This window comes from Phoca vitulina, unplaced genomic scaffold, assembly GCF_004348235.1.
Source record: "Phoca vitulina isolate PV1807 unplaced genomic scaffold, GSC_HSeal_1.0 scaffold6, whole genome shotgun sequence".
In the NCBI taxonomy this organism is placed as follows: domain Eukaryota; kingdom Metazoa; phylum Chordata; class Mammalia; order Carnivora; family Phocidae; genus Phoca; species Phoca vitulina.
In genome coordinates this window covers 47587262-47610760 of record NW_022589709.1, presented here as the reverse complement: position 1 = coordinate 47610760, position 23499 = coordinate 47587262, and the positions used below count along the sequence as shown (strand labels likewise).

General features: G+C 38.0%; 1 protein-coding gene and 1 pseudogene across 3 annotated transcripts in view; both read left to right on the top strand.

Annotated features, from left to right (window-relative positions):
• MSH3 (mutS homolog 3) overlaps positions 1 to 23499 on the top strand; it is a 177479-nt gene that overhangs the window by 132364 nt on the left and 21616 nt on the right. For all 3 annotated transcript variants that reach the window (XM_032404094.1, XM_032404092.1, XM_032404093.1), the window contains exon 20: positions 4452 to 4609. In XM_032404094.1, coding sequence (XP_032259985.1) covers positions 4452 to 4609 — 158 coding nt within the window. The remainder of the gene's footprint in view (positions 1 to 4451; positions 4610 to 23499) is intronic.
• LOC116632533 lies at positions 17265 to 17433 on the top strand (annotated as a pseudogene).

The window sequence follows — 23499 nt, the reverse complement described above, 5'->3', positions numbered from 1 at the left end:
AGCCACCCAGGCGCCCTGGTATACAGAATCTTTAACTTTACTAGGCATTTCCAAATTGCTGTCCATATACTTCCAACATGCTGCATAAGTAGACTTTTAAGCCTTTTGATGATATGATGAATGTGAAAGTGTCTTTTAAAAATTATTCCTTCAAAAATTTTCACTGTTTCCTTCATTTGAATGTTAGGGATAGCTTATAGGTCCCTTGAAAAATCCTGTGATTACATTTTCCTTTTCCTGATTAAGAATATGTTTTTGGCCTTGTGTATTTCTTTTTCTATAAATATCCTATTCATATCCTTTGCCCATTTTCCCATTGTTTTGGTGTTTTTACTATGTAGGAGTACTACTTCTTTATTTTAGACCTTTTCATTTTGTGTTTGGTGACTTAATAGAATATTTTTTAAAAAATTAATAGATTTATAGATTTATATTTTTTGTGTTGCTTTTCCTGTCTTGTTCAATACATCATTCTCTGCCTTGATGTCATTAAGCTGTACTTCCATGTTTCCTTCTAAAAGTTTAAAGTTTGCTTTTCACACTTAATTCCCTTATCTAGATTCAATTTGGGGCCTCTGTGTGAGAGTCAGGCCTAACTCTATTTTTTTTTACATAGGTACCTGATTGTCTCACCATGGTTTATTGAATATGACAATTATTTATTATTATTATTTTTTGCTTATTTATAATCCTATCTCTGACCTATACCAAGCCCTTTATGTATTTTCTTTTGTCATGTTCTTTTAAAGTTTTCTTGACCATTTTTGGGGAGGTTATCTTTCTTTTGATTTGTAGAAGTTTTTTATGTATTCTGGATTTGAGTCTTTGAGAAATATATACTACATATAATCTTCTATTCTGTAGCTTTTCATTTCCTTAATGGCATCTTTTGGTGAATAGCATTTTATTTTACTTATTTATTGATTTATTTTTAAAGATTTTATTTATTTATTTGACAGAGACACAGCAAGAGAGGGAACAGAAGCAGGGGGAGTGGGAGAGGGAGAAGCAGGCTCCCCACGGAGCAGGGAGCCCGATGTGGGGCTCGATCCCAGGACCCTGGGATCATGACCTGAGCTGAAGGCAGATGCTTAACGACTGAGCCACCCAGGCGCCCTGCATTTGATTTTAATGTACTTCAATTTTTTTTTTTAAGATTTTATTTATTTATTTGACAGAGAGCACAAGCAGGGGGAACGACAGGCAGAGAGAGAGGGAGAAGCAGGCTCCCCACTGAGCAGGGAGCCCGATGTGGGGCTCCATCCCAGGACCCTGGGATCATGACCTAAGCCGAAGACAGACACCTAACTGACTGAGCCATCTAGGTGCCCAATGTACTTCCATTTTTTAAATCTTCTTTTATAGTTAATTATGATTGGTGATCTGTTAAAGAAATCTTTCTCTACCCCAAGGTCATATATTATTGTCCAGTAATCTTTTTTTTTTGTCTGTCAAAGCTATAATCTACCTGGAATTGATTTTTGTTTATGATGTAAGTTAGGGGTCAGGATTTCTTATTTTTCTATATGGACATCCTTTTGACCAAACACCATTATTCAAAAGACCATCCTTTGTCTACTGTGCTACAGTGTCAGCTTTGTCATAAGTCAAGTAACTGTATACACATCAATCTGTTTCTGTGCTTTTTTTTCTTAAAGATTTTTTTTATTTGCGAGAGAGAGAGTGTGAGCAGAGGGAGGAGCAGAGGGGGAGGGACAAGCAGACCGGTGCTGAGCGCGGAGCCTTACGCACAGGGCTCGATCTCACGACCCGAGATCATGACCTGAGCTGAAACCAAGAGTCAGATGCTCAATGGACTGAGCCACCCAGGTGCCCCAGTCTGTTTCTGTTTTATTCCACTGTGGGTCTTTGTGCCAGAACCATAGTAGTTTATTTATTATAGTATTATAATACTGAGCCTTTCAGTCCATGAACATAGTATATTCTTTCACTTAATTAGGTGTTCTTTAATTTCTTTCAAAAATATTTTGTAGTTTGCTGTGTAGAGGTCTTGCTCATTTCGTTAGATTTATTCCTAGGTATTTGATTTCTTTTGATACTGTGGTAAATTGTACCATTAAATTTTCTATTTTCAGTTACTAATTGCTAAAATCTAGGAATAAAGTTGACTTTTGAATACTGACCTTCTATCCAAAGATCTTGCTTAATTCATTTATTGTTTATAATAATTTTTATAGACTTCTTTAAATTTTCTGGGAACATAATCATGACATGTAGGAATAATGACAGTTGTATTATTTTCTTTCCAATGATTGTACCTTTTATTTCCTTTTCATGCCTTTTTTTTTTAATGAGTAGATACTGAATTTTATCAAATGTTTTCTCTGTGTCTTTGGAGATCATCTGATTTGTCTTCTTTATTCTCTTAATGTGGTGAATTACATTGATTGGCCTTTGAATATTAAACCCACCTTATACTCAAAAATTCTAAATGTTTATGTAGCTTTGGATTGGTTTATTAATATTCTAAGGAGTTTTACAAATATATTTATGGATGAAATTGGCCTGTAATTTTTCTTTCTTGTAATGTTCTTGTCGGGTTTTTGCTATCAGGATTCGGTTGGATTTTTGAAATGTTTTGGTTTAGAGTTGCCCTTGATCTGTTCTGTAGAAGAGTTTTTGTAAGATAAGTGCTATTTCTTATATATTTGCAAGAATCAGTGGGGAAATTATCTGGGTTTGGAGTTTTTCTTACAGAAGGGCTTTTAATTACAGATGTAATTTCTTTAATGGATACAGGATTATTCAGATTATCTATTTCTTGTATCATTTTTGCCAATTTTAAAAAAGCTGTTCATTTTATTTAAATTTTTGAAATACTTGGTTAGGTCACATATTTGGTTGTTTACAATAGGTTTATTATTTTTAAATCTCTGTAGGAGAATTAATTTTATTTTATCATTTTTATCATTCTATTCATGCGAAGTTTCTTTCTTTGCCTTCACTGTGCTAAGCTCTTCTGTTCCAAGAAACGTAGATTCACTCAAGTTCCTTCAAATAATGGAGACATATGATGCTCATTTTAAAGCTACCTGCCATAAGAGAAAGGAATCACAGGGAGAACAAATCTCTAGTACAGCTTGGCTTTAGTGAGACTGGAAATATCTGGTTAATTTAGGGTATAAGACAACTTTAGAGATGGAAACAGTTTTCTTTTTATCCCCTCAATAGTAAGACTTTACAATATTTTAACTCTGAGACCCTCATTATTAGCATGAAGTTTCTCACCCCTCTGGACTCTCCTCTGCTTTTCCTTCCTTTTCATTGCTAACTCCCCCTTTTACTCCCTGTTCTTTTTTTTTTTTTTTTTAAAGATTTTATTTATTTATTTGACAGAGAGAGACATAGCGAGAGGAGGGAACACAAGCAGGGGGAGTGGGAGAGGGAGCTGAGCAGGGACCGTGATGCACGGCTTGATCCCAGAACGCTGGGATCATGACCTGAGCCGAAGGCAGCTGCTTAACGACTGAGCCACCCAGGTGCCCCTTACTCCCTGTTCTATGTAGTTTTTCTTCATACCTTTTGTTTCCTCATAACTTTTTATTCATGGTCCCCAGTGCTTTGTGGCCTTGTTCTGTGTTCCGCCAAATTGAATCAGTGCATGGTACTCAGTTTAAACCCCCAAGAGATTATTTGATTAGTTTCAGAAGCCCTTTTATGTGAGGCCACCTCTAGGGCTGTTGGTAAGTTACACAATGGCCACTCTTGACCAGGCAGGTATTGCCCAGTGTGGTGGGTTCACAGAGCACATGGATGCCTCGGGCTCCCTCCTCTGCAGAGGGCTACAGCTGGACAATTTCCCTTAGGATGAGTCTGTATGTGGCAAGTACTGTAATTGGTTAATAGAGGCAAGTTCTAGAAATTAAATTAGTACAGGTGTTTGAGCTTTTCTGCCTCCTTTCTATGCTCTGGTGAAATGCCAGTGAAAAATGCTGATAAAGCTGATATCTAGAATTTGTTACTATAAACCTCTTTAGTAGTCATCCATCTGTCACTGAGACAATTCTTGTGCTACCAACCCACATTAGGGCCTTGAGCAATTAGCTATATAATGTGTGTAGTTTTAGGATGGATAAATGAAAATTGATAGATTTTAAATGTAAGCAATATAAAAAACACACACAGAGGCAGATTAATGAATATTTAATGAGAAAGCCATAGTAGTTATCTCATTTGCTTGCTCCTTGTTGTTTCCTTTTTCATATGCAGAAACAATCCTGTGCGTTGCTCAGAATTCACTGTTCTGCAGTTACACAGTTCAGGTTGAAGACAAGGAGGTCCTCCTTCCCTTTGTGATACTTAATTGGTAACATATTTAAGTACCAGAAAGCCATCTTTTGCCTAATGCATTCCCATTTATGGACTAAATTATAGGTATTACATAAAAGCCCTTTGGGTACAATAAGTGAAATTGCTTTTTAATTTTCTAGGGGGATTCAGAGAGAGTAATGATAATCACTGGACCAAACATGGGTGGAAAGAGCTCCTACATAAAACAAGTTGCATTGATTACTATCATGGCTCAGATGGGCTCCTACATTCCTGCGGAGGAAGCAACAATTGGAATCGTGGATGGCATTTTCACGAGGTAAAAACATTAGTTCTATTTGAATATATTTCTGAAAATAAAGCAAGCCCACATTGTCACATGAACTTTCTGTGTACATATTTAGATGAATAGATTTGCTCTTAAAATATTTAAAGCTTAGGAGCGTAAAGAAATCATTTCATCATGAATATTAATATCAGAAGAGACCAAGGAGAGCATTTTGTCCAGTTATTTTTAAGTTATTTTTAGTTACTGAGTTCTTTAACAAAAATCTTACATAAAAGATGAATATTTAAACATAAAAGCAGATCTGCTCTGCCTGAGTCAGAGTGGAAGGCTTGCAGACTTGCCTGGATAGGCTCTGTGGAGAACAGTCTGGAAACCAGTCCACTCTCCTTGTTTTATAGGTGGGGGACTGAGAACAGACTGAAAAGGACACTGGCCCAAGATAATTTAATTCATATTCTTTTCTTTTTTACTCTAAGAACATTACCTACAACCAACTAGGTCTTACCCTTAATTTATAATCCCAAATTGCATGTCATATTAGGAATACGGGTGAAGTACCTGGTCTCACTAATAGGAAAATCATAGTTTAATCTGTTTATTCAGGTTTATCAGTTCTTAAAGTATTATATTTCTTGCATGTACATTTTTGGAAAAATCAAATATAGTCTATATGTGTGTAGTCAAGCTTTGTGTATAAGTGTTTGATTTATTGTCTAGCTGCATATTTATATGATACTTGACTTTGGAGTTACATCAGAATATATCACATGCTGATATTGATACACCTGAGTAGACATTAAAATACTTTACCTTAAGAGCTTGGTTTTTAGTCTGAGAGTAAGCAAAGCAAAGAGACCTAAATTCTTTTTGATGCCATATCACAAACAGATGTTATTTTGATCTCCGTATATTTGTAGATCAACTCAGTATAAGAAATTTAAGGAATCTGTCTTTACTTTTTAAATTGTCATTAATTTTCTATTTTGTAAAAAAAAAATGTGTGTGTGTATGTATATGTGTGTGTGTATATATATTTTTTATTTTGGTTACATTATTAGGGAGAGTGACAGAGAAATTTAACAAAGAGAAAAAAGATTAAAAGGGCAAGAGAAAAATAAGAAAGGAAAGGACTTCTTGGGCAAAGTAAGGTGATTTGTCTGAAAGAGAATCTTGTTAGTGAGCAGAATGTCAATTACAGATGTCTTTAGATACAAGTAATAGAAAAGAAAGTAAGAGTTTACTTTTCTCATACAGTGAGAAGGCTTGGGGTGGGCTGCTGCTTCTGCTGCTTCAGTGGTTCTGCAGTTTTGTTGGCCTTTCCCTCATAGTTGCAAGATAGTTGCTGTGACTCCAGACATCATATCACATGAGGAAAAAGGAAGACAGAATGCCACAGTTCCCCCACACACACACCTTCCCCCCCCCCCCCGGAAATCAGTACCTTTTCAGAAGCCTCCCAGAAAACTTCCACTTATATTTCATTAACCAGACCTATTTCTCATGGCTATAATTGCAAGGGAAACAGAAAGTAAGAATTTGCTTTTGTCCAGCTTTCCTCATGGAGTTAGGCAAGTGTTTGGGAATGGATTCAAAGGTAATCAGAAAATAGTTTTTGCCTAGAAAAAATGAATTCAGTGATAATAATAAAAACAGCTAAACTTTATTATAATAATAACATATTTAAAATAGTAGTGTAACAAACATTTTTATCAATGTATAGGGACTGCCCTATGCCCTCTATATTAAATACTTTATATAAAGTACATTCCGTGATAGCAAGTATAAGCCTTCTGAAAAAGGACAAACCACACTAATTTCAAGAAATTTGGGTATTTATTCATTTTCATATATTCATTCATCCAACATATACTAACTTAGCATCTAACATATGACAGGCACTGGGACTACAATGCAACCGTAGTTTCTGTTCTGGTAAAACTTACCTGGTGGAGAAGATCAGCATTAACCAAAAAAATTGTAAAAAAAAAAAAAAATGTGAAATTGCAGCTGTGACAAGTCTACAAAGGCTATGTACAAGATGCCGTGACAGCCTGTGAGACTGGGGTATGATCTGGACAGGGGAAGGCTTCCCTTAGCAAGTGATTCTTGAGGCCTGTCTGAAGGGTGAGCTAACTAATCAAAGGAAGAAAGAGCATTTCAGACAGAGGAAGCATGTGTGCAGAGGCCCTTAGCATTTTTTAAAAAATCGTAGTTAAGGGACTGAAGAGTGATTCTGTATGGGAGCATTATTCTATATGAAGCTGAAGAATAGGTAGGGGCAAGTTACACAGAGTGTAGAGTTTTAGGAGTTTATCCTAAGCCATGGGAAACCATTAAAGGGTTTAAGCAAAGCTTGGCATGATCACATCTACATTGACTACAATGCAGGGAATATTTGGAGGAAGGACACAGTAGTAACCTTATTAGTAGTGGTCTTAGGGAGAGGTATCAGTAGTTTGGATGAGGTTTGTAGTATTAGAGTGGAAAGGAATTGCATTTGAAAGGTGTTCAGGAAATAAATCAACAGGGCTTGGTGATAGAAGGGAGATGCAACTGAGATAAATGGAGTTGTCAGAGATGACAGTGGTTTGTGCATCTGGTTGGACAATGCTGGCATTTACTGGAAGAGGGTGGTTTTCTTTTTTCCATAGATCCTGACTTTATTTTTATATGTAGTAAGTAGAAATACTCTGAGACATTTGAGGGGAGCTGTCATATAGACAGTTGTGTATAGAGTCCAGAGGGAGAGATGAAAGGTAATGATACAAATTTGCTGTGAGACATTTTTGTATAAGTGGTAAGTTAAGTCTTGGGTGTGGGTGAGATCATCTCAGCAGAGAGTATAATAGAGAAAATAGTGTTCTAAGAATGCCAACATGTCATTGATGAGTAAGATGATAAGCTAGAAAAACCAACAGGGGGACAAAAACCAGGATGTGACATGGTCAGGGGAAGACTCCTCCAAGGAGAAAGGAAGTGGCCAGCAGCCCAGAGCGGTCAGGTGAAATGAAGCCTGAAAAGTCAACTTTGATCTTGACAAAGTGGTGGTCATTAGTGACCTTAGCAAGAGCTATTTTGTTTGTTTTTTTTAAAAGCTTGATTTATTTGTTTTAGAGAGGGAGCATGAGTGGCAGGGACGGAGGGAGAGGGAGAGAGAATCTCAAGCAGGCTCTGCACTGAGCGCAGAGCCCAACGCAGGGCTCAGTCTCATGACCCTGAGATCACGACATGAGCCAAAACCAATTGTACGATGCCCAACCAACTGTGCCACCCAGGCGCCCCAGCAAGAGCAGTTTTGGTGGAGTGGTGGGACCATACTCCAGTTAAAGATGGTAATGGAGTGAGTGAAAGCTCAAGAAATAGACTGTCTAGGTGTCATCAGGCAGCTTGGCTGGGAGGAGGAGGTGAGAGATCCAGTGAGGGACTTGTTTGTTTTTGAATGGTAGACTTGAACATGTTTCAGTGGGATATCCAGGGGGATGTATTATACCCATAAATTTATGATTTAAAAAATGCATTGATTACCTTGGAGGATATTAGAGTAAGTTAATAATGATATTTACAACAAAAAAATCATTAATCACGTTGGAGAATGAAAATTGAAAAATAAAGAGAATATCAAGCAGCTATTCTCTTTCCACACAGGTGATGAGAGGAAGTTTCTCATTATAGAAGTACCCCAGCTAATAAGCAAAGAAGGAATGGTAGAATTAGAGCATCACCCTTTTTTGCAACCCCTCCAAGGGTGGAGTTTTTCCAGAGAAGTGAATGAAAAAGCAGAGGGAGTTTAAGAGTTAGCAAGTGGGGGCACCTGGGTGGCTCAAGTTGGTTAAGTGTCTGCCTTCGGCTCAGGTCATGATCTCAGGGTCCTGGGATCAAGTCCTGCATGAGGCTGCTTCTCCCTCTCCCTCTCCCTCTGCCACTCCCCCTGTCAAATAAATAAATAAAATCTTTAAATCTAAAAAAACCACAACAAACCAGTTGGCAAGGGTATGTTGGGAATAATAGTCCATGGAACATCAACAAAGAAGAGGGCCCAGGGGAAAGCACAGTGGTAGGTGGGCTAGAGTCCTGAGAGCTTTGAACAGCCATTGTAGAGGTGCTGCGTGAGCCAGAGTGGGCAGCTTTTGAGGTGAAATAGTTCATGTCTCTGATGAAGTCCACGATGTGCTCCTGGTGCTGGACGGCTGAGGTAGAAGAGAGGAGGAGAGGTGGCTAAGAGGAGATCTAGAATTATCTAGATGGTGTTGGCTGGTTTAGCTACATGGACCCTCAGTGCTACCAGAAGAGTTGGCAGGGCTCTTGAGGCAGAGAAGAAAATATACACCAAATGTTAACAACTTTGATGAATGAGGGGTTGTGATTTGAAGTTGAATAGCTGACAACATGGACAAAGGGAAGATGTTATGGTCAAATGGTATAACCTCAAAGGAGCTATTTTTATTACCAGAAGGTAGAGCCTAGAAATAAGAGTGGTGAGCAGGAGAATCCTTGCGGTATTGCAGGAGGTGAGGAAATGAATAGCTGATTTTGAAGAGGGTTGCAGGGGAGGGACTGGAGAGGAATGGGAGGGAATACCCATGTGGAGAAGAGAGCAAGGACACAGGAGAGTTGGCTGGCCATTTGGCAGTATTCCAGGGTGCCCAGTGTCTGGCTTTGGGAGGTGAGTGAGGTGGAGAGTTGGATAAAACCTGGCAAGTGTAGAGCAATTTGGACTTGATGTTGGCTCCAAGAACCACAGAGGAGGACACACAGTGTTCTGACTGATAAAAACATGGGAAGGACAAGGGTGGGGCCTGGGACGAGTCTCACCAAGCTTGGACAGTGGTGGGTCTAGAACTGTAGGTGCCACACACCACAGCCTAACTGGGCTGGCTGGTTGTGGCCCGGAACTTGAGACACATACTGTGTCACCTGGACTCAGACGCTCCTCAGTCAGGCAGGAAAGGAACAGGTAAAATATGCTTGTGTGATTGCATTGTCCCCAACGGATATTGCTGAACGCACTCTTTGACCCTTGATGTATTTTTTTCCTGCTTCAGGTCTAATCCTGGCACCCATTACTTACTACATATTTTTGCAGAAACTGGTTCCCTGCTCTCTCAGTCTTCCTTTTTTCCTCTCTCCAGTCAGTTTTCAGGCCTCTGTGAGGTGCCTGTCAGAGCACAGCTATGATCAGGTCATTCTGCTGCTAAACCTCTAATGGTGAATAAAGGTCTCCAAGCATGTCAGTCAGGAACCACCAGATGACCCCCAGCCTTTTCAGTCTTGTTTTCTGTTTCTTTCCCTCACCTACCTATGTGTGAACCCAGTACTTCCTTCTGAATTCCAGGAAGCTATTATGTGCTTTCCCATTTTTTTTTTTTTTCAGTTTGTATTATTTCCTGTGCCAGAAATACTTCTACTAATTTTTTTTTGTTAAAAATCCACCTCCTTCATGAAGTCTTCCTTGATTCCCATAGCCAGAATTAATCTTTCTCATCTCTGTGCTTCCATCATCCATGTATTTTGCCTTGTTTTAAAGCTCTTACCACTTTTAGTTTTATAGTTCTTCATGTACAGGTCTACCTCTACTGTTGTATGGTCCATTCCCAGAAGTTGAGTTTCATGTTTTGTACATTTCCCTTCTCCCTCCCCAAACCTGGAGAGAGGTCCAAACATACATACATAACACTCAAGAACAGGGCTATTGAATGAATGGACCTTTAAGTCAAGATCAGGCAAATGGAAGCTAAGCCCATGGGCAGTGGGGAGTCCTTGAAGACGTAGGAGTAGGGAAGTGATGTGATCAGAGTTATAGTTGAGGTTCCAGGAAGATTAATCTGGCCACACTGTGAAAGACAGACTTTACAAAGGCATGATGTCATACAGTAATTCTTGGGGAGATCCCAAGCATCTTAATTAGACTGATAGAAATGGAAGTGGACAGGGACAGAGGAGAGATGTTGCAGGGTTAGAACACACAGGCCCTGGTAACTACAGTAGTGGATGAAGAGAGATAGATGAAGACCTGAGACAAGGAGGCATCAAGCCTAGGTGACCAAGAGGAGTGAATGGTGGTACTTGTCAGTAACACTGGGAAATTCAGGAGGAGGATCTGATTTCGGAAGTGATCTTAACTGCTAACGTGCAGCACAGCAAGGAGGCTGTACCATAAGATGGCCATTACATTTCTGGGTCGGAAGCACAGTTGTAGGCTGTTAGAACACTTGAGCACTCGCTCAATAACAAGGCCAAGACGCTAGTGTACTGAACACGTATTTTTCTTAAAACCTTACCATGTACCAGAGTTTGATGCTAGGCGTTAGGGATATAAAGCCGAATGAGACCACTTGACCTGCCCTTCGGAAACTCAGGTGTGGGAGATGGAGGCACAAGGCATTACAATGCAGTAAGATTATGCAGTGCTGGAGGAGTGATGGTATATCTGTCTTTATTTGCTTGCTCATTCATTCATATTTATCCTGCCATCTTCCAGAAAGGAATTAAGTGTTGGTTTGCAGAAGATTTCAAATAGCATAAGTAAAAATGAGGGTGACGGATTAAAATGGAGCCAGCAATGAAGCTTAAAATATTTATCACATGATGACCAACACTGGTGGGGAAGTCACAGATTTGTCTCAGAGGTTTCCACAAAGGAAAACTTGTTCATTTAAAATAGTTCGCAGTACCTAGAAAAACAAATTGCTTAAGAAAACAGCTTAAAAAAACCTTTTTATTGCGTTAGACAACGATTTGTAATGATAAGACTAACTAGTGGCAGGCTTGGACCATGAGCTTCTTGTTCCTCCATGCTGATGGCATGATAACGTGCATTTATCTCATAAACCAGGCAGCGTTGAGGAGCTGGACTGATTACCGGTCACTGAGTAATGCAACAACTAAGCTTTAAACTTTGCAAACACCAAATTGTTTTAGCATAGTAGTTTTCATTCTGAATTAGCTCCTTCACACATGTCAGTTTTTTCAGCTACTTGGGGGTACATTTTACAGTTACCTGGTCCTGGTGGGCCCATCCAGAGGCAGTATTACGTGAAAGAATATTCTTGTTATAATACACAAAAAAAGGGGGCACCTGGGTGGCTCAGTCAGTTAAGTGTCTGCCTTCGGCTCAGGTCGTGATCCCGGGGTCCTGGGATCGAGCCCCGCATCGGGCTCCCTGTTCAGTGAGAAGCCTGCTTCTCCCTCTCCCACTCCCCCTGCTTGTGTTCTCTCTCTCGCTGTCTCTCTCTCTGTCAAATAAATAAAGTCTTTAAAAATTAAAAAAAAATAATACGCAAAAAAAGAGCAGGTTACAGAGCCTGGCATTCAGTATGATTCCACTTTTGTATGAGAAATTATATATGTAAATATATGCAGAGAAAATCATCTAAATAGAAGGCTTATATTCCAAAATATCATGAGGGATATGGGATTATGGTGAGTGTTCTTTTCTTCTGCTTATTAATATTTTTTAAAAATCTGAAATAAATATGTAACAAAGATACAACCTCAAATTAAGGGCAGTATCAGTCAAAATGAGAGGTTTTATAGGAGTCCAATGAAATGCTTATACGGTCATTGTCTGGGAACACTTTTTTCCAGGGCAAATTTCTCTTCCCTACTCAGTAGAATGGAATTTGCGGTTCTGAGTATAAACCTTCCCAGGTGCTTCAGTGTATCAGAGCTTACTTTTCCAAAAAGTTTTTAACCCAGCCTATATATAACCTTCTTTCTTCCTCCTTTAGGCATTGATGGTTTTCTTGTCTGGATCAGTATACAAGATCGGTGTCTTTAATTTTCATAACTCACATTGTCATTTGCACATGTAACATCTAAAACAATGAGTTTTAACCCTTAATGTACACTAGACTTTTTTTTTTGAGAGAAAGAATGCACATGTGCACATGAGGAGGGGAGGGGCAGAGAAAGAGGGAGATAGAGAATCTTAAAGCAGGCTCTACGCCCAGCACAGAGCCCAAGACAGATGGGGCTTAATCTCACAACCCTGAGATCATGACCTGAGCTGAAATCAAGAGTCTGACATTTAACCCACTGAGCCACCCAGGCACCCCCATTGGACTTTTTTTTTTTTTGTAATGGAGCTTTTAAAAAATAGTGATACTTGGACCATACCCTCAGAGGTTCTAAGTTGGACTGAGGTCTGGAAGTTGAGTTATGTAAGGGTCCAAATGGTTTTGAAGTGCAGCTGAGGTTGAGAAGCATTTCCCCAAGCCCTTGCTGGAGAGCTCAGTTGTTTAATTATAAAAGTTAATTTAAAAATTGTAGATAAAAATTGTAGCTTGACAGTATAAAGGGCATAAAGTGGAACTTTTGCCTTCTGCCCAGGTCAACAACTATTAATGGTTCTTTGTATAACTTTCCACAGATGTACAAGTATATGTAAACCTTCTCTTATATAAACGATATTATACTAAGCATTACTGCTATGCAGCTTGCTTTTATTTTCTAATATGTGGGGGACATATTTCTCTATCAATTCATGCTGATTAATCTCACATGTTTTAATGGCTGCAAGGTATCTGCTGTGCAGAGATTCCTTGGTCTCTAACCTTAGAGGGCTGTATCTGGAATGCACTGCTTTAGTATAAGGACCCTGTTCCCTGTCTTTTCTTCTGTCTTCACCCTCTCTTCCTGTTACAATTGGAAAGGAGTCTGCATGGACCACATTCATTTATATCCTAGATCCTTATTAGAATATGGTTTGATATTATGCCTTCATATTTTTCATTTATTTATTGTGAAATAATTCAGACCTATAACAATCCCCCAGGTAACTGCCACCCTACTAAAGAAATAAAACATTGCCAATACCACTGAACCCATAATTCTCCCTAATTCATTTACTTTCCACGCCATCTAGAGGAGCTGCCCTTCTTGACTATAGTTTTCATCCTATGTATTTCTCTGTATTTTTATCTCAGGTATATTTTTGGGACAACGTAGAGTTATTGGGTATGCTTTTACACTTTATATGTATCACATCACACTATGTATTCTTCTGCAAGTGGCTTTTTCCCCCCTCAATATTGTATTTATGAAATTCATCCATATGGATACATATAATTCTAGTTTACTCATTTTGCTATAATTATGAATATTCCATTGTGTATGCACCTACCACAGTTTATTCATTTTCCATGATTCAGATTTGTGGCAAATGCAAACAGTACTGGTACTTGTCTTACACACATCTTCTGGTGCACATGAATGAGTTTTCTGAATCCAGGCTGTTATCTAGGAGTGGGACTGTGGAGTGTAAGGAGTGTGCATCTTTCTTGTTCTTCAGAGAGGCTGCCAGCAGTATGTAAAAGTTTGTACTTGTGCTTTAAAATTAAATTAGGGGTGTCCAGGTGGCTCAGTCAGCTAAGCGTCTGACTCTTGATTTTGGCTCAGGTCATGATCTCACGGTCGTGAGATTGAGCCCTGCATCCTGCTCTGCGCTGGGTATGGAGCCTGCTTAGGATTTTCTCTCTCTCTGTCTCCCTCTGCCCCCCTCCCCGACTAGTGCAGGCGTGCAGACAGGCACTCGCCTGTGCGCACACGCTCGCTCTCTGTCTCAAAAATAAATACATAAAATAAAATAAAGAAAATTAGACATACCCATTTGATGATGTTTTATATGGTCTTCAAAATTGCTCATAAGTAAATTTTCATTTTATTATTTACTGTCTTTTACATGAAGTGCTACCTGGTAAGTCATTTTTTGTTAATGCTAGGGAATTGTTTTCCCTCCGAGTGCATGCTGTGCCTGTTTACACAAACATTTGAAGCAATTTATTGGCCTTCTCTGACAAACTGCCAGGCCTCCTCTCATCAGCCAATGGTTATTTCTTCTTTAATTCCTTTTTGTCTTGGCTGCCAGGAAAGCAAGAGCTAAATTCAAGGCTCAGGTGCAGAAACAAATTTGGTGTAGTTTTCCCCTTCTCATGCATGGGAGTATTTCTCTAATATGGTTCTTATAATAGCTGCATCAGAATCATTGAGATGCTTGTTTCAAATGTTTAAAACTTTCTAAGCCATGTATCAGAGACCTATTAAATTGGAATCTCTAAGATGAGATCCAAAATTAGCATTTTCAAAGCTCATGTAAAATGTGCTGTCTTAAATATGAAGATCTACTGTATGGCTTATGATCTTAGTTTCATATTCATGAAATTATAGATATGTTGTTATTCTAAATCATTGCAAATCCTTTTTGTACTCAATGGAAGAAATACTGAAAATCTAGCAGAGTGAGATATATGCATAAAATTTGGCTCCAAACTTTTATCTTTAAATTGGTTATTTTTGTATTATTGACTGGACATTTATGACACTGGGTTTTAAATTCATGCATTCCGTAAATACTCATTGAGTGCCTACGTGTGCTGTGTGCTGTTCTGTAAGAGGACAAATAAATGTGTGAAAAGCTGTGAATAGCAGGCTTTAGGAATATTTTTTACTGAATATTGTAACCTTGTATAAGCCTTTCCCTGAATAAGAACATTATTTTTAAAAGTAGAATTTTGGCAAACATTTACATGTGGCTCTAATTAGTATATTTATATCAGTATATTGTGATATACGTATTTATCAGTGAAATATTTCTAGACACATATTTCCAAGGATCATTAACATGTTTGAGTGCATCACTGGAATATAAGATCTGTTGTTTATTATCCTGATAAATGCAAACTTAAACCTCATTGAGCTTTTTAGACTCACTAATTAAGTTTTAGGAAAGCAATGAATTAAGTCTGGTTTGAAAAAAGCAAAACAATTGGCTTCTCTCAGCACAATTTACTTCTACTTATGTGAATTAAATGTTGGTAGAAAGGGGTATTTACATTAAGTGGCCCTTGGTTAATAATTTTCTTGCCATGTTACCCAAGTAAACTCTGTTATGGCCCCTCACTTCAGGAATGCGGTGTACTCAAAATGATAATAGTGTGTTTATTTTGAGAGAGAATTGGAGAGTAATAGGCATTCAAATACTTATTTTAAATATTTGCTTTTGATTGTGCAAATGATTATGATTTGTTTGCCCGGTCTAGTTTAATTCAGCAAATATTGATTGAGCACCTACTGTGGAGTATTTGTACTCTATTAAATATATATAATATATGTTTACATATACTTATATGTGTATGTATATATCTTAATATATATTTATATAATTAATATATGTATATTTATATATGTATGTAAATATCCTTCTTGGACAGAAAGAGAACATCTTGAAGCAGTGCATGTTTTCTAGTTGGTAGTAAATACCAGCACTAAAAACCATATGATAAGTGATATTTTACTAAATGAGTAGGCTGTTACGAATTCTATTGGCATCAGAAATGTTGCCTGTGAACATCTCTGTTGTTTATTTAGTTCCCACAGCTGTGTTTGCCAAACAGGAGATGCCTCACTTCATTTTTTGATAGAAAGTGGTTGTATGAATTTAATACTTCAGTCACCTGAGGATTTGGTTTGGTTTGAAATGCAGATGCCAGACAGTTCCCTTGAACGCAGATCCCCTGGAGATAGTGTTGTAATTGGTGTGATGAAGGGGACTCTTGGACTCTATAGTTAAGAACCTCTGCAAGTGACTCTGAAACATATCCAGATTTAGGAGCCATTGTTCAGTTTCAACTCCTGACATTTTGCAAAGAGAACAACAGAATCAGAGAGATTGTGATTTTCTTTTTTTTTAAAGATTTTATTTATTTATTTGACACAGAGAGACAGCGAGAGAGGGAACACAAGCAGGGGGAGTGGGAGAGGGAGAAGCAGGCTTCCCGCGGAGCAGGGAGCCCGATGCGGGGCTCGATCCCAGAACCCCGGGATCATGACCTGAGCCGAAGGCAGACGCTTAATGACTGAGCCACCCAGGCACCCCTGAGAGAGATTGTGATTTTGTCTGCCTGAGCTCATAATGTGTGTTTAATTATAAGGATGCATCCCTCTGGTTGTGTCAGGTTCCCCTCTATTAATCTTACTAATTAATCTGATTAATCTTATTCCTGATGACTGATTAATCTTACCTTTCTTTTGATGGCCTTAATTATTTGTGGCTTTCACAGATACAGTTAAGGTTGGGAAAGAACATTTGCTCTTGTTAATTATTTTCCTTTGAAATTCTTGGGACATTCCACAGAGTGGACTAGTGGATGTGTTAGAGAATAGTTTGCCCAGTCAGCACATCCTGGGTTCCCTTTGATAGGAAAATGCCCACGTCCTTCATAAGTGGCCTGCATGTGTTTGTAGATGTTTCCAGTGAACATGGTTTCATGAGAGCCAACACAAGTTTGGCATTTTCCTGGATTGCTGTCTTGATTCTCAGCAACGTTTCCATTGAAATTGAAAGATTGCTAACAGTATTTTTTGCTTGGTTGTATATGCAGTTCAGTGTTACAGCTTTTATAAATTAATTTTAAATACTGTAGTGTGATCTGATTGCAACTGTTAGTAGAAACAATTATATGAAAGAAAGAAACTTTTTTCTTGCCTTTAATAATAATTTTATTGCTGCTAATAAAGTGTTTTCAGTGTTGCTGGAAGAAAGCTGCTTATTTAACCTGGTAATTACCTTCTTTTTCCATTGTCTTAAAGTAATGATACAATAAAGTGTTCTTAAATGTATCATTTGTGATTTTTAAAAATAACATGTAATGCTTGTTCACTGTGCAAAATTTAAAAATAGAAGAGCTCAAGCTTTGCGCAGTGGCACTATCGTAGCCAATGAGGTTTATTCGAGGCGCGATTATTGCTAATTGAAAAATAGAAGAGCTCAAAAAAGGGAAGAAATTTAAATCACCTGTAATTCTACTACCTGGAAATCATTGTTTAGGTATTTGGCTTTTCAGGCTCTTTTTAAAATGCATACAATGTAGTGGTAAATCATGGGTGACTTCATTCCATTTCTGGGTTAATGTTTATGTTTAATTAAATGCAACAGATTTTTTTTTTTAATGCCTTTTAAGTACTCTCCTGTATCTACGCATCTTGTAGTAATTGGTATCCTTTTGCGGCTTTTTCTTTTCTTGGACTGTAATTTTTAAATTTTTCTTTCTTATGCCACCCTTCCCAAAAGTTAGAGTACATTGTTATTTAGGAGATTATTTTCCTTGTGTACATTTACATAATATTCAAAAAATCAGAAGCTTAGACATGTATACTCTACAGAATTCTGTTAACTTTTTAACAAAGTGAAGTAAATAGGAAAACATCTTCAATTTCAAAAAGAAGGCAAAATAAGCTAATATAAAAGTCCTCCTCCTATACAGAGCACTTAGAGGACAAATAAGGCATTCCACTTACATGAGGAAGCTAGAATAGTAAAATTCATAGGGACAGAAAATAGAGGTTACAAATGGGCTGGCGGGAAGGAGAGAATATGGAGTTTGTTTTTTAATGAGTACAGAATTTCTTTTTTGGGATGATGAAAAGATCTGGTAATGGATCGTGGCGATGGCTGCACATTTGAATGTGCTTATTCATGCCACTGAATTGTATACCTGAAAAATGTTAAGTGGTGAATTTTATTTATATATATTTTTACCACAAGTTTTGAAGCACTCAGATATGTCCAAAAATCCTAATGCAATACAATAATTACTGCGTCTATTCAGTAATTTTGATATTTGAGCTCCAGTATTGATCATTCAATATGAAAAATCATTTTTCTTTGTTAATTGCAGTACTTCTCCCTCATGCTAGCATGTAAGTCCCAGAAATTGTGATTTGAGGGGACAGAGGCCTACCCTGTTAGCTACAATTGAAAAATATCTAGAATGTTATCTTAAAATATCAAGATCTCATAAAAACAAACTCTTGTTCAAATTTTCATGTAAGTGTTCTTTATTTTAGAAACTGATTTTAAAAACTATTAATTTCTTTTTTCCATTAATGCTTTATTAAGCTTTGTTGACCTATATAAGGGTTATAGGCGAGGAGGGAGTAGGGGATTAGAAAGATTAGTCAACTGCCACTCCTAAAAATATCAGAGTGATTTTTTTTTTTCTTAATCACATAACTGTAACCTGTCTACTCAGAGCAAACTAACTCTAAGATGAAACCTAAAGAATGCATTTTTTTAATACTTTTTAATATAAATACTGACAGAATAATAATCACATGTGTTCTAGAATTCCTTAAATCTCTAACATATTTTGACACTTGAAAAACTTCAGAATCATTGTCCAGTATTGTGTCTTGTAAAGTGCTTGTTGAAGTAATAAAAAGTTATAAAAATTTTAATTAATTTATAATGTCTTGCTTCAAAAACTTATTTTTGGTGCTGTACTTGGGATATGTACAATATAGCAGGATAATAAGAGAGTAGAATGGTATCTAAAGACCCTGGAATAAAGAGAAAATAAGGAGAGAAATGTAAGATAGTAAGGATAGAAAAATAAGAAAGTAAGAGTTGCTATTTGTTATTATAAGATGTTATTCAGTTATTAGTAACCAAGATGAAAAGGAAAATGTGTTCAGTTATAAAATTCTGTGTCCATCAGAATCATTATACTGCTGAAATTTATTGGAAAAATAAACTATATTTCTTAAGGGAAGTTAGCAGAAAATATTTTTATCAGTCAGCATTTCGCAGAGTCAGAAGCATACGCTTCCCTAGTTGCCTCAGTGACTGGATAACAAGCTGGCCTTTCTTCAGGTCAGCTGGGCAGCACTGTTCCTTTCTCATCATGTGCTGTGGAAAAATAGAATTGTAATAGAAAATGTGTTGCCTGCTAAGGCAATGGCTTTCAAACTGTTGTACACGGTGTTTAGAGTCCCCCAGAGCCCCCTCTGGATGAAGAAAGGGGACCTAATAATGCTATGTTGTGACCAAATCAGCATGCCTTTTATTTAATCTGTAGTGAGTTTCTCTGCGAAATTTCATTTGATCAAGGGATTTAACAGCTAAAAAGATATGCGGTTGATATTGCACTGGCCTAATGGCAGAGTTAGGACCATTGTATAATAAAAGTACATCTAAGATCCCCTGAAATTTGGTCTGCTGTCCTTAAGGGCAGAAACCCAGTAATACCATGAGGCACTTTGGGGTAATTCAGCTGCAAGCTGGGAACCTGAAGGCCTGTGTATTTTTTTTCTTCTCTGCCACGAATTCACCGTGTCACCTTGGGAAAGTGACTTGATGTTTGAAGTGTTTTCCCACATCTGTAAAATGAGAGTATAAAATGATTACTACCAAGTTGGCCAGCAATAAGACTTTTTTTTGACTCTCTTGGCTTGCTAATGGGAAATTCTTTGCTATCATACAGGTTCTAACCTATCAAAGTGGAAGGAACCATTGGAGAAAGAAGTGACCCAGTTCTCTGTAGGGAATGTGAACATAGAAAGAAAAAAAAAAACCAGGGGAAGGGAAAATAAGTCTGCCTAGGGCAATCATCTTTTGGTGTCTGTAGCTCATTTGTGCAGACAGATCCCGTAGGACAGATTCAGTGAGAGCAGCAAGGGCTTTGGATAAAAGGTGACTGAGAGGGGCGCCTGGGTGGCGCAGTGAGTTAAGCGTCTGACTCCAGATTTCGGCTCAGGTCATGATCTCACAGTCATGGAATCCATCCCACGTTGGGCTCCTGTGCTCAGCGTGGAGTCTGAGGTGACTGAGAGGCTATCAGGGCTTTGGTGCTAAGATCGTTAGAGAACAATTGGTGGTCATCAGTGAGAAAATCTAAGAAGGTCAGAATGGAGAATGGGCGATGTGTTAGTCTTGTCAGGAAGGCCTTGAAGACATTAGCAGGGGTAGTTTGGATAAGCAGAAAGTAAATAGCATTTTTAAAAATTATACTTCATCAGCATGAGTTTGACTTTATCACTAAAAATTTAGCATAGGAAAAGCGTTTTTACATTAAGTAGGTTATCGTGAAAAGTGAAAATTGGAATTACTCTTTTAAATGCAGTGTCTTTAAACTGAGTGGAAAATACAGGTGAATACTGTTGAGATTGCATGCTAGTTTTAAATTACCGGGTACCGTATTATTGCAATAAGCTTCCCATGAAAATATTAAACATTAATTTTTATATCCATTAAAAACTAAAGTTTCTCTCATGTTCCTTAGATTTATACATTGTAATTTTAGAATAAACTCAGCAGCAGTGTACGGGATAACCCTAATTTATAGGGAAGCACAAAAGAGAACATAAGTTTAAATCTTCTCACTCCTTGCAACTTTTGCCACAAATGATCAGTCAGTCCTCTGTTACCTTTAAGTTTGGACATTCACATTGTTGTTTACTCTTGACTCATTTGGGTTGGGTTTGAGAAGGAGAAGAGATTGGAGAGAGGTTTAGGGACAGAGACTCAGAAGGCCTTGTGAATCATGCTAGGAATTTAGGATTTTATTTTCCAGGCTTTAGGAAACCCTTGTAAGTTTGTTTTGTTTTGTTTTGTTTAAATTATAAATATTAACTTATTTATGTCTCATAACCATCCTAAGAAGTAGAAAAGCAGGCACTATTATTGTCACTGTTTACAGATGGGGAAACTGAAACACAGCACACTGGGACTCGTACACTTAACCATCGTGTCCTGCTGCCTCTTGGATAGGATTCAGTCTGTATGTATATGCAGCAGTCGTCAGTGATTAAACTCAATAATTAGTAGTAAGATTAGAAAAAAGTACATCTAAACTTTTAAATTCATTCATGCAATATCAACTGTTAACTGACATTGCAGAAAAAGCTGTTGTCTAGTTTGAGACACCTTCTTATTTTTCTTTTATTATAGATCTCAAAAAAATTTTTTTATTGTGGTAAGAATAGTTAACAGGAAATCTACCCTCTTAGCAAGTTTTTAAGTGTACAATGCATTTTTGTTGACTACAGGAACAGTGTTGTGCAGCAGATCTCTAGCACTTACTCAAGTTGCATAATCGAAACTGTATGCCTGTTGATTTGCAATTCCCATTCTCTCCCCACCCCAAAATCAGCCCTTGGCAGCCACCATTCTACTCTCTGTTTCTATGAGTTCATTTATTTTATTTTATTTTAAGATTTTTTTAAAATTTATTTGAGAAGAGAGCACGAGAAGGGGCAGGGTTAGAGGGAGAAGCAGACTCCCTGCCGAGCAGGGAGCCCGATGTGGGGCTCGATCCCAGGACCCCAGGATCATGACCTGAGCTGAAAGCAGCTGCTTAACTGACTGAGCCACCCAGGTGCCCCAAGTTTGTTTATTTTAGAGAACTCACATAAGTGGAGTCAGGCAGTATTTGTCTTTCTGTGACTGACTTACTATACTTATTTCAATGTGACTCAGTTGATTTTAAAATAGGAGTCTGCTGGTAAGGTGAAAAATAGAATAGCTGTTAGAGAAAGTGAAGATAGAAAAGTTAGGTTATCGGAATAACTCGGATCAAAGAACATAAATTAGTGAAACATCAGTGGGATTGAAAGGAGAGTATTAAGGACTGGGTATTGTAGATTAAGAGGGCTAGAAGAATCCAAAGAGAACACCAAATTCTCATTTTTCATACTTACAGAGTGAAGGTACTGAATTAGTTTTCTGTGTTGTGTAACAAATTGTCACAAATTCAGCAGCTAAAAGAAACAGCATATTATTTCAGAGTTTCTGTGGCTTATGAGTCCAGGCATGGTTTAGGTGGGTCCTGAGCAGAGTTCTCATCTGGAAGCTGAACTGGGGATGGATCCAGTTACAAGCTCATTCAGGTTGTTGGCAGAATCCATCACCTTGAGATAATAGGACTGAGCTCCCTGCTTTCCTGCTGGCTGTTGGCTAGGGACTGTTCTCAGCTCCTAGATACCACTCCCAGATCCTTTTCACATGGTCCTCTCACGGTATGGCAGCATGCTTCTTCAAAGCCAGCTGGGGAGAAAGTCTGTAGTGTCAGTCTGTAGCAAGACATGGTCTCACATAACATCAGATGACCTTGGGAGTAAAATCCATCACTTTGGCTGTATGCTGTTGGTTGAAAGCAAGTCACAGGTCCCACCCACACTCAGTGGAGGTGGAATGGTACAAGGGGGTGAACACCAGAATGCAGAGTTCATTGGGGTCACTTTATTGTGTGTCTACCACACATACTTCCAGCCTTTTACAGCACGTACAGCAAGGAGATCAGAGTGTACGTTCTGGCATCAGACGGACCTGGGTTTGAATCCTGACTCCATGACTGACTAGCCTTTTGGTCACTAAACCTGTTTCCTCAGCTGCAAATGAGGATAAAGTTTTATCTCATGTGGTGTCGGGAATCAGTGAAATAATGCAGGTGTAACACTCAGGTGGGTGCCCAGAACACAGTAAAATGCTCACTCTTTCTCACGTGTGTTATCACATTTGAGCTTCAGCCACTATGAGGAATAACTAATTGAAAAGTTAAGTTTCAATTAAAGGATTTGCCCAAGTTAAATAAGTTGATATTGATATTCAGGATGTGAAACTTAATCTAGTGGACTTTTTGCTATGCCAGTATGAGCATAAATGAACACATTCGTGAAAACCATGGGACTTGAGAAGAGGATGGGCCCGTAGAGGTTTACTATTCCAACCGCCCCATTGCACAGATGAGGAAGCTAGGACCACACAGGAAAGTTACCTAACTTGACTAAGATGACACGGTACTTAGTGGCCAAGCCAGGACTAGAGTGCTGGTCTCTTCCTTCAAGTTATTACTTTTCTACCATATTTAGCTACATTACATAATTTATAAATTGCACGACTTTTTAAAAGTTTTCACTCCATCTTCTAGGCCAGAACTTCCTTTTTCAATGTGACAGCTAATTTTTTAATGCCAAGAGATAGATATATAGAGAGTTCAAGTTCAAGGCCTAAGGCCTAAAATAAGAATTCACCTATTTCTAGTGACTAAAACTCAGCCTTTCTGAACATCTCCATTGTATAAAATGTGACTGGCTTCTTTAAATGTAAACTTAAATTACCGACTTTTATGTATACATTTATCTATAAT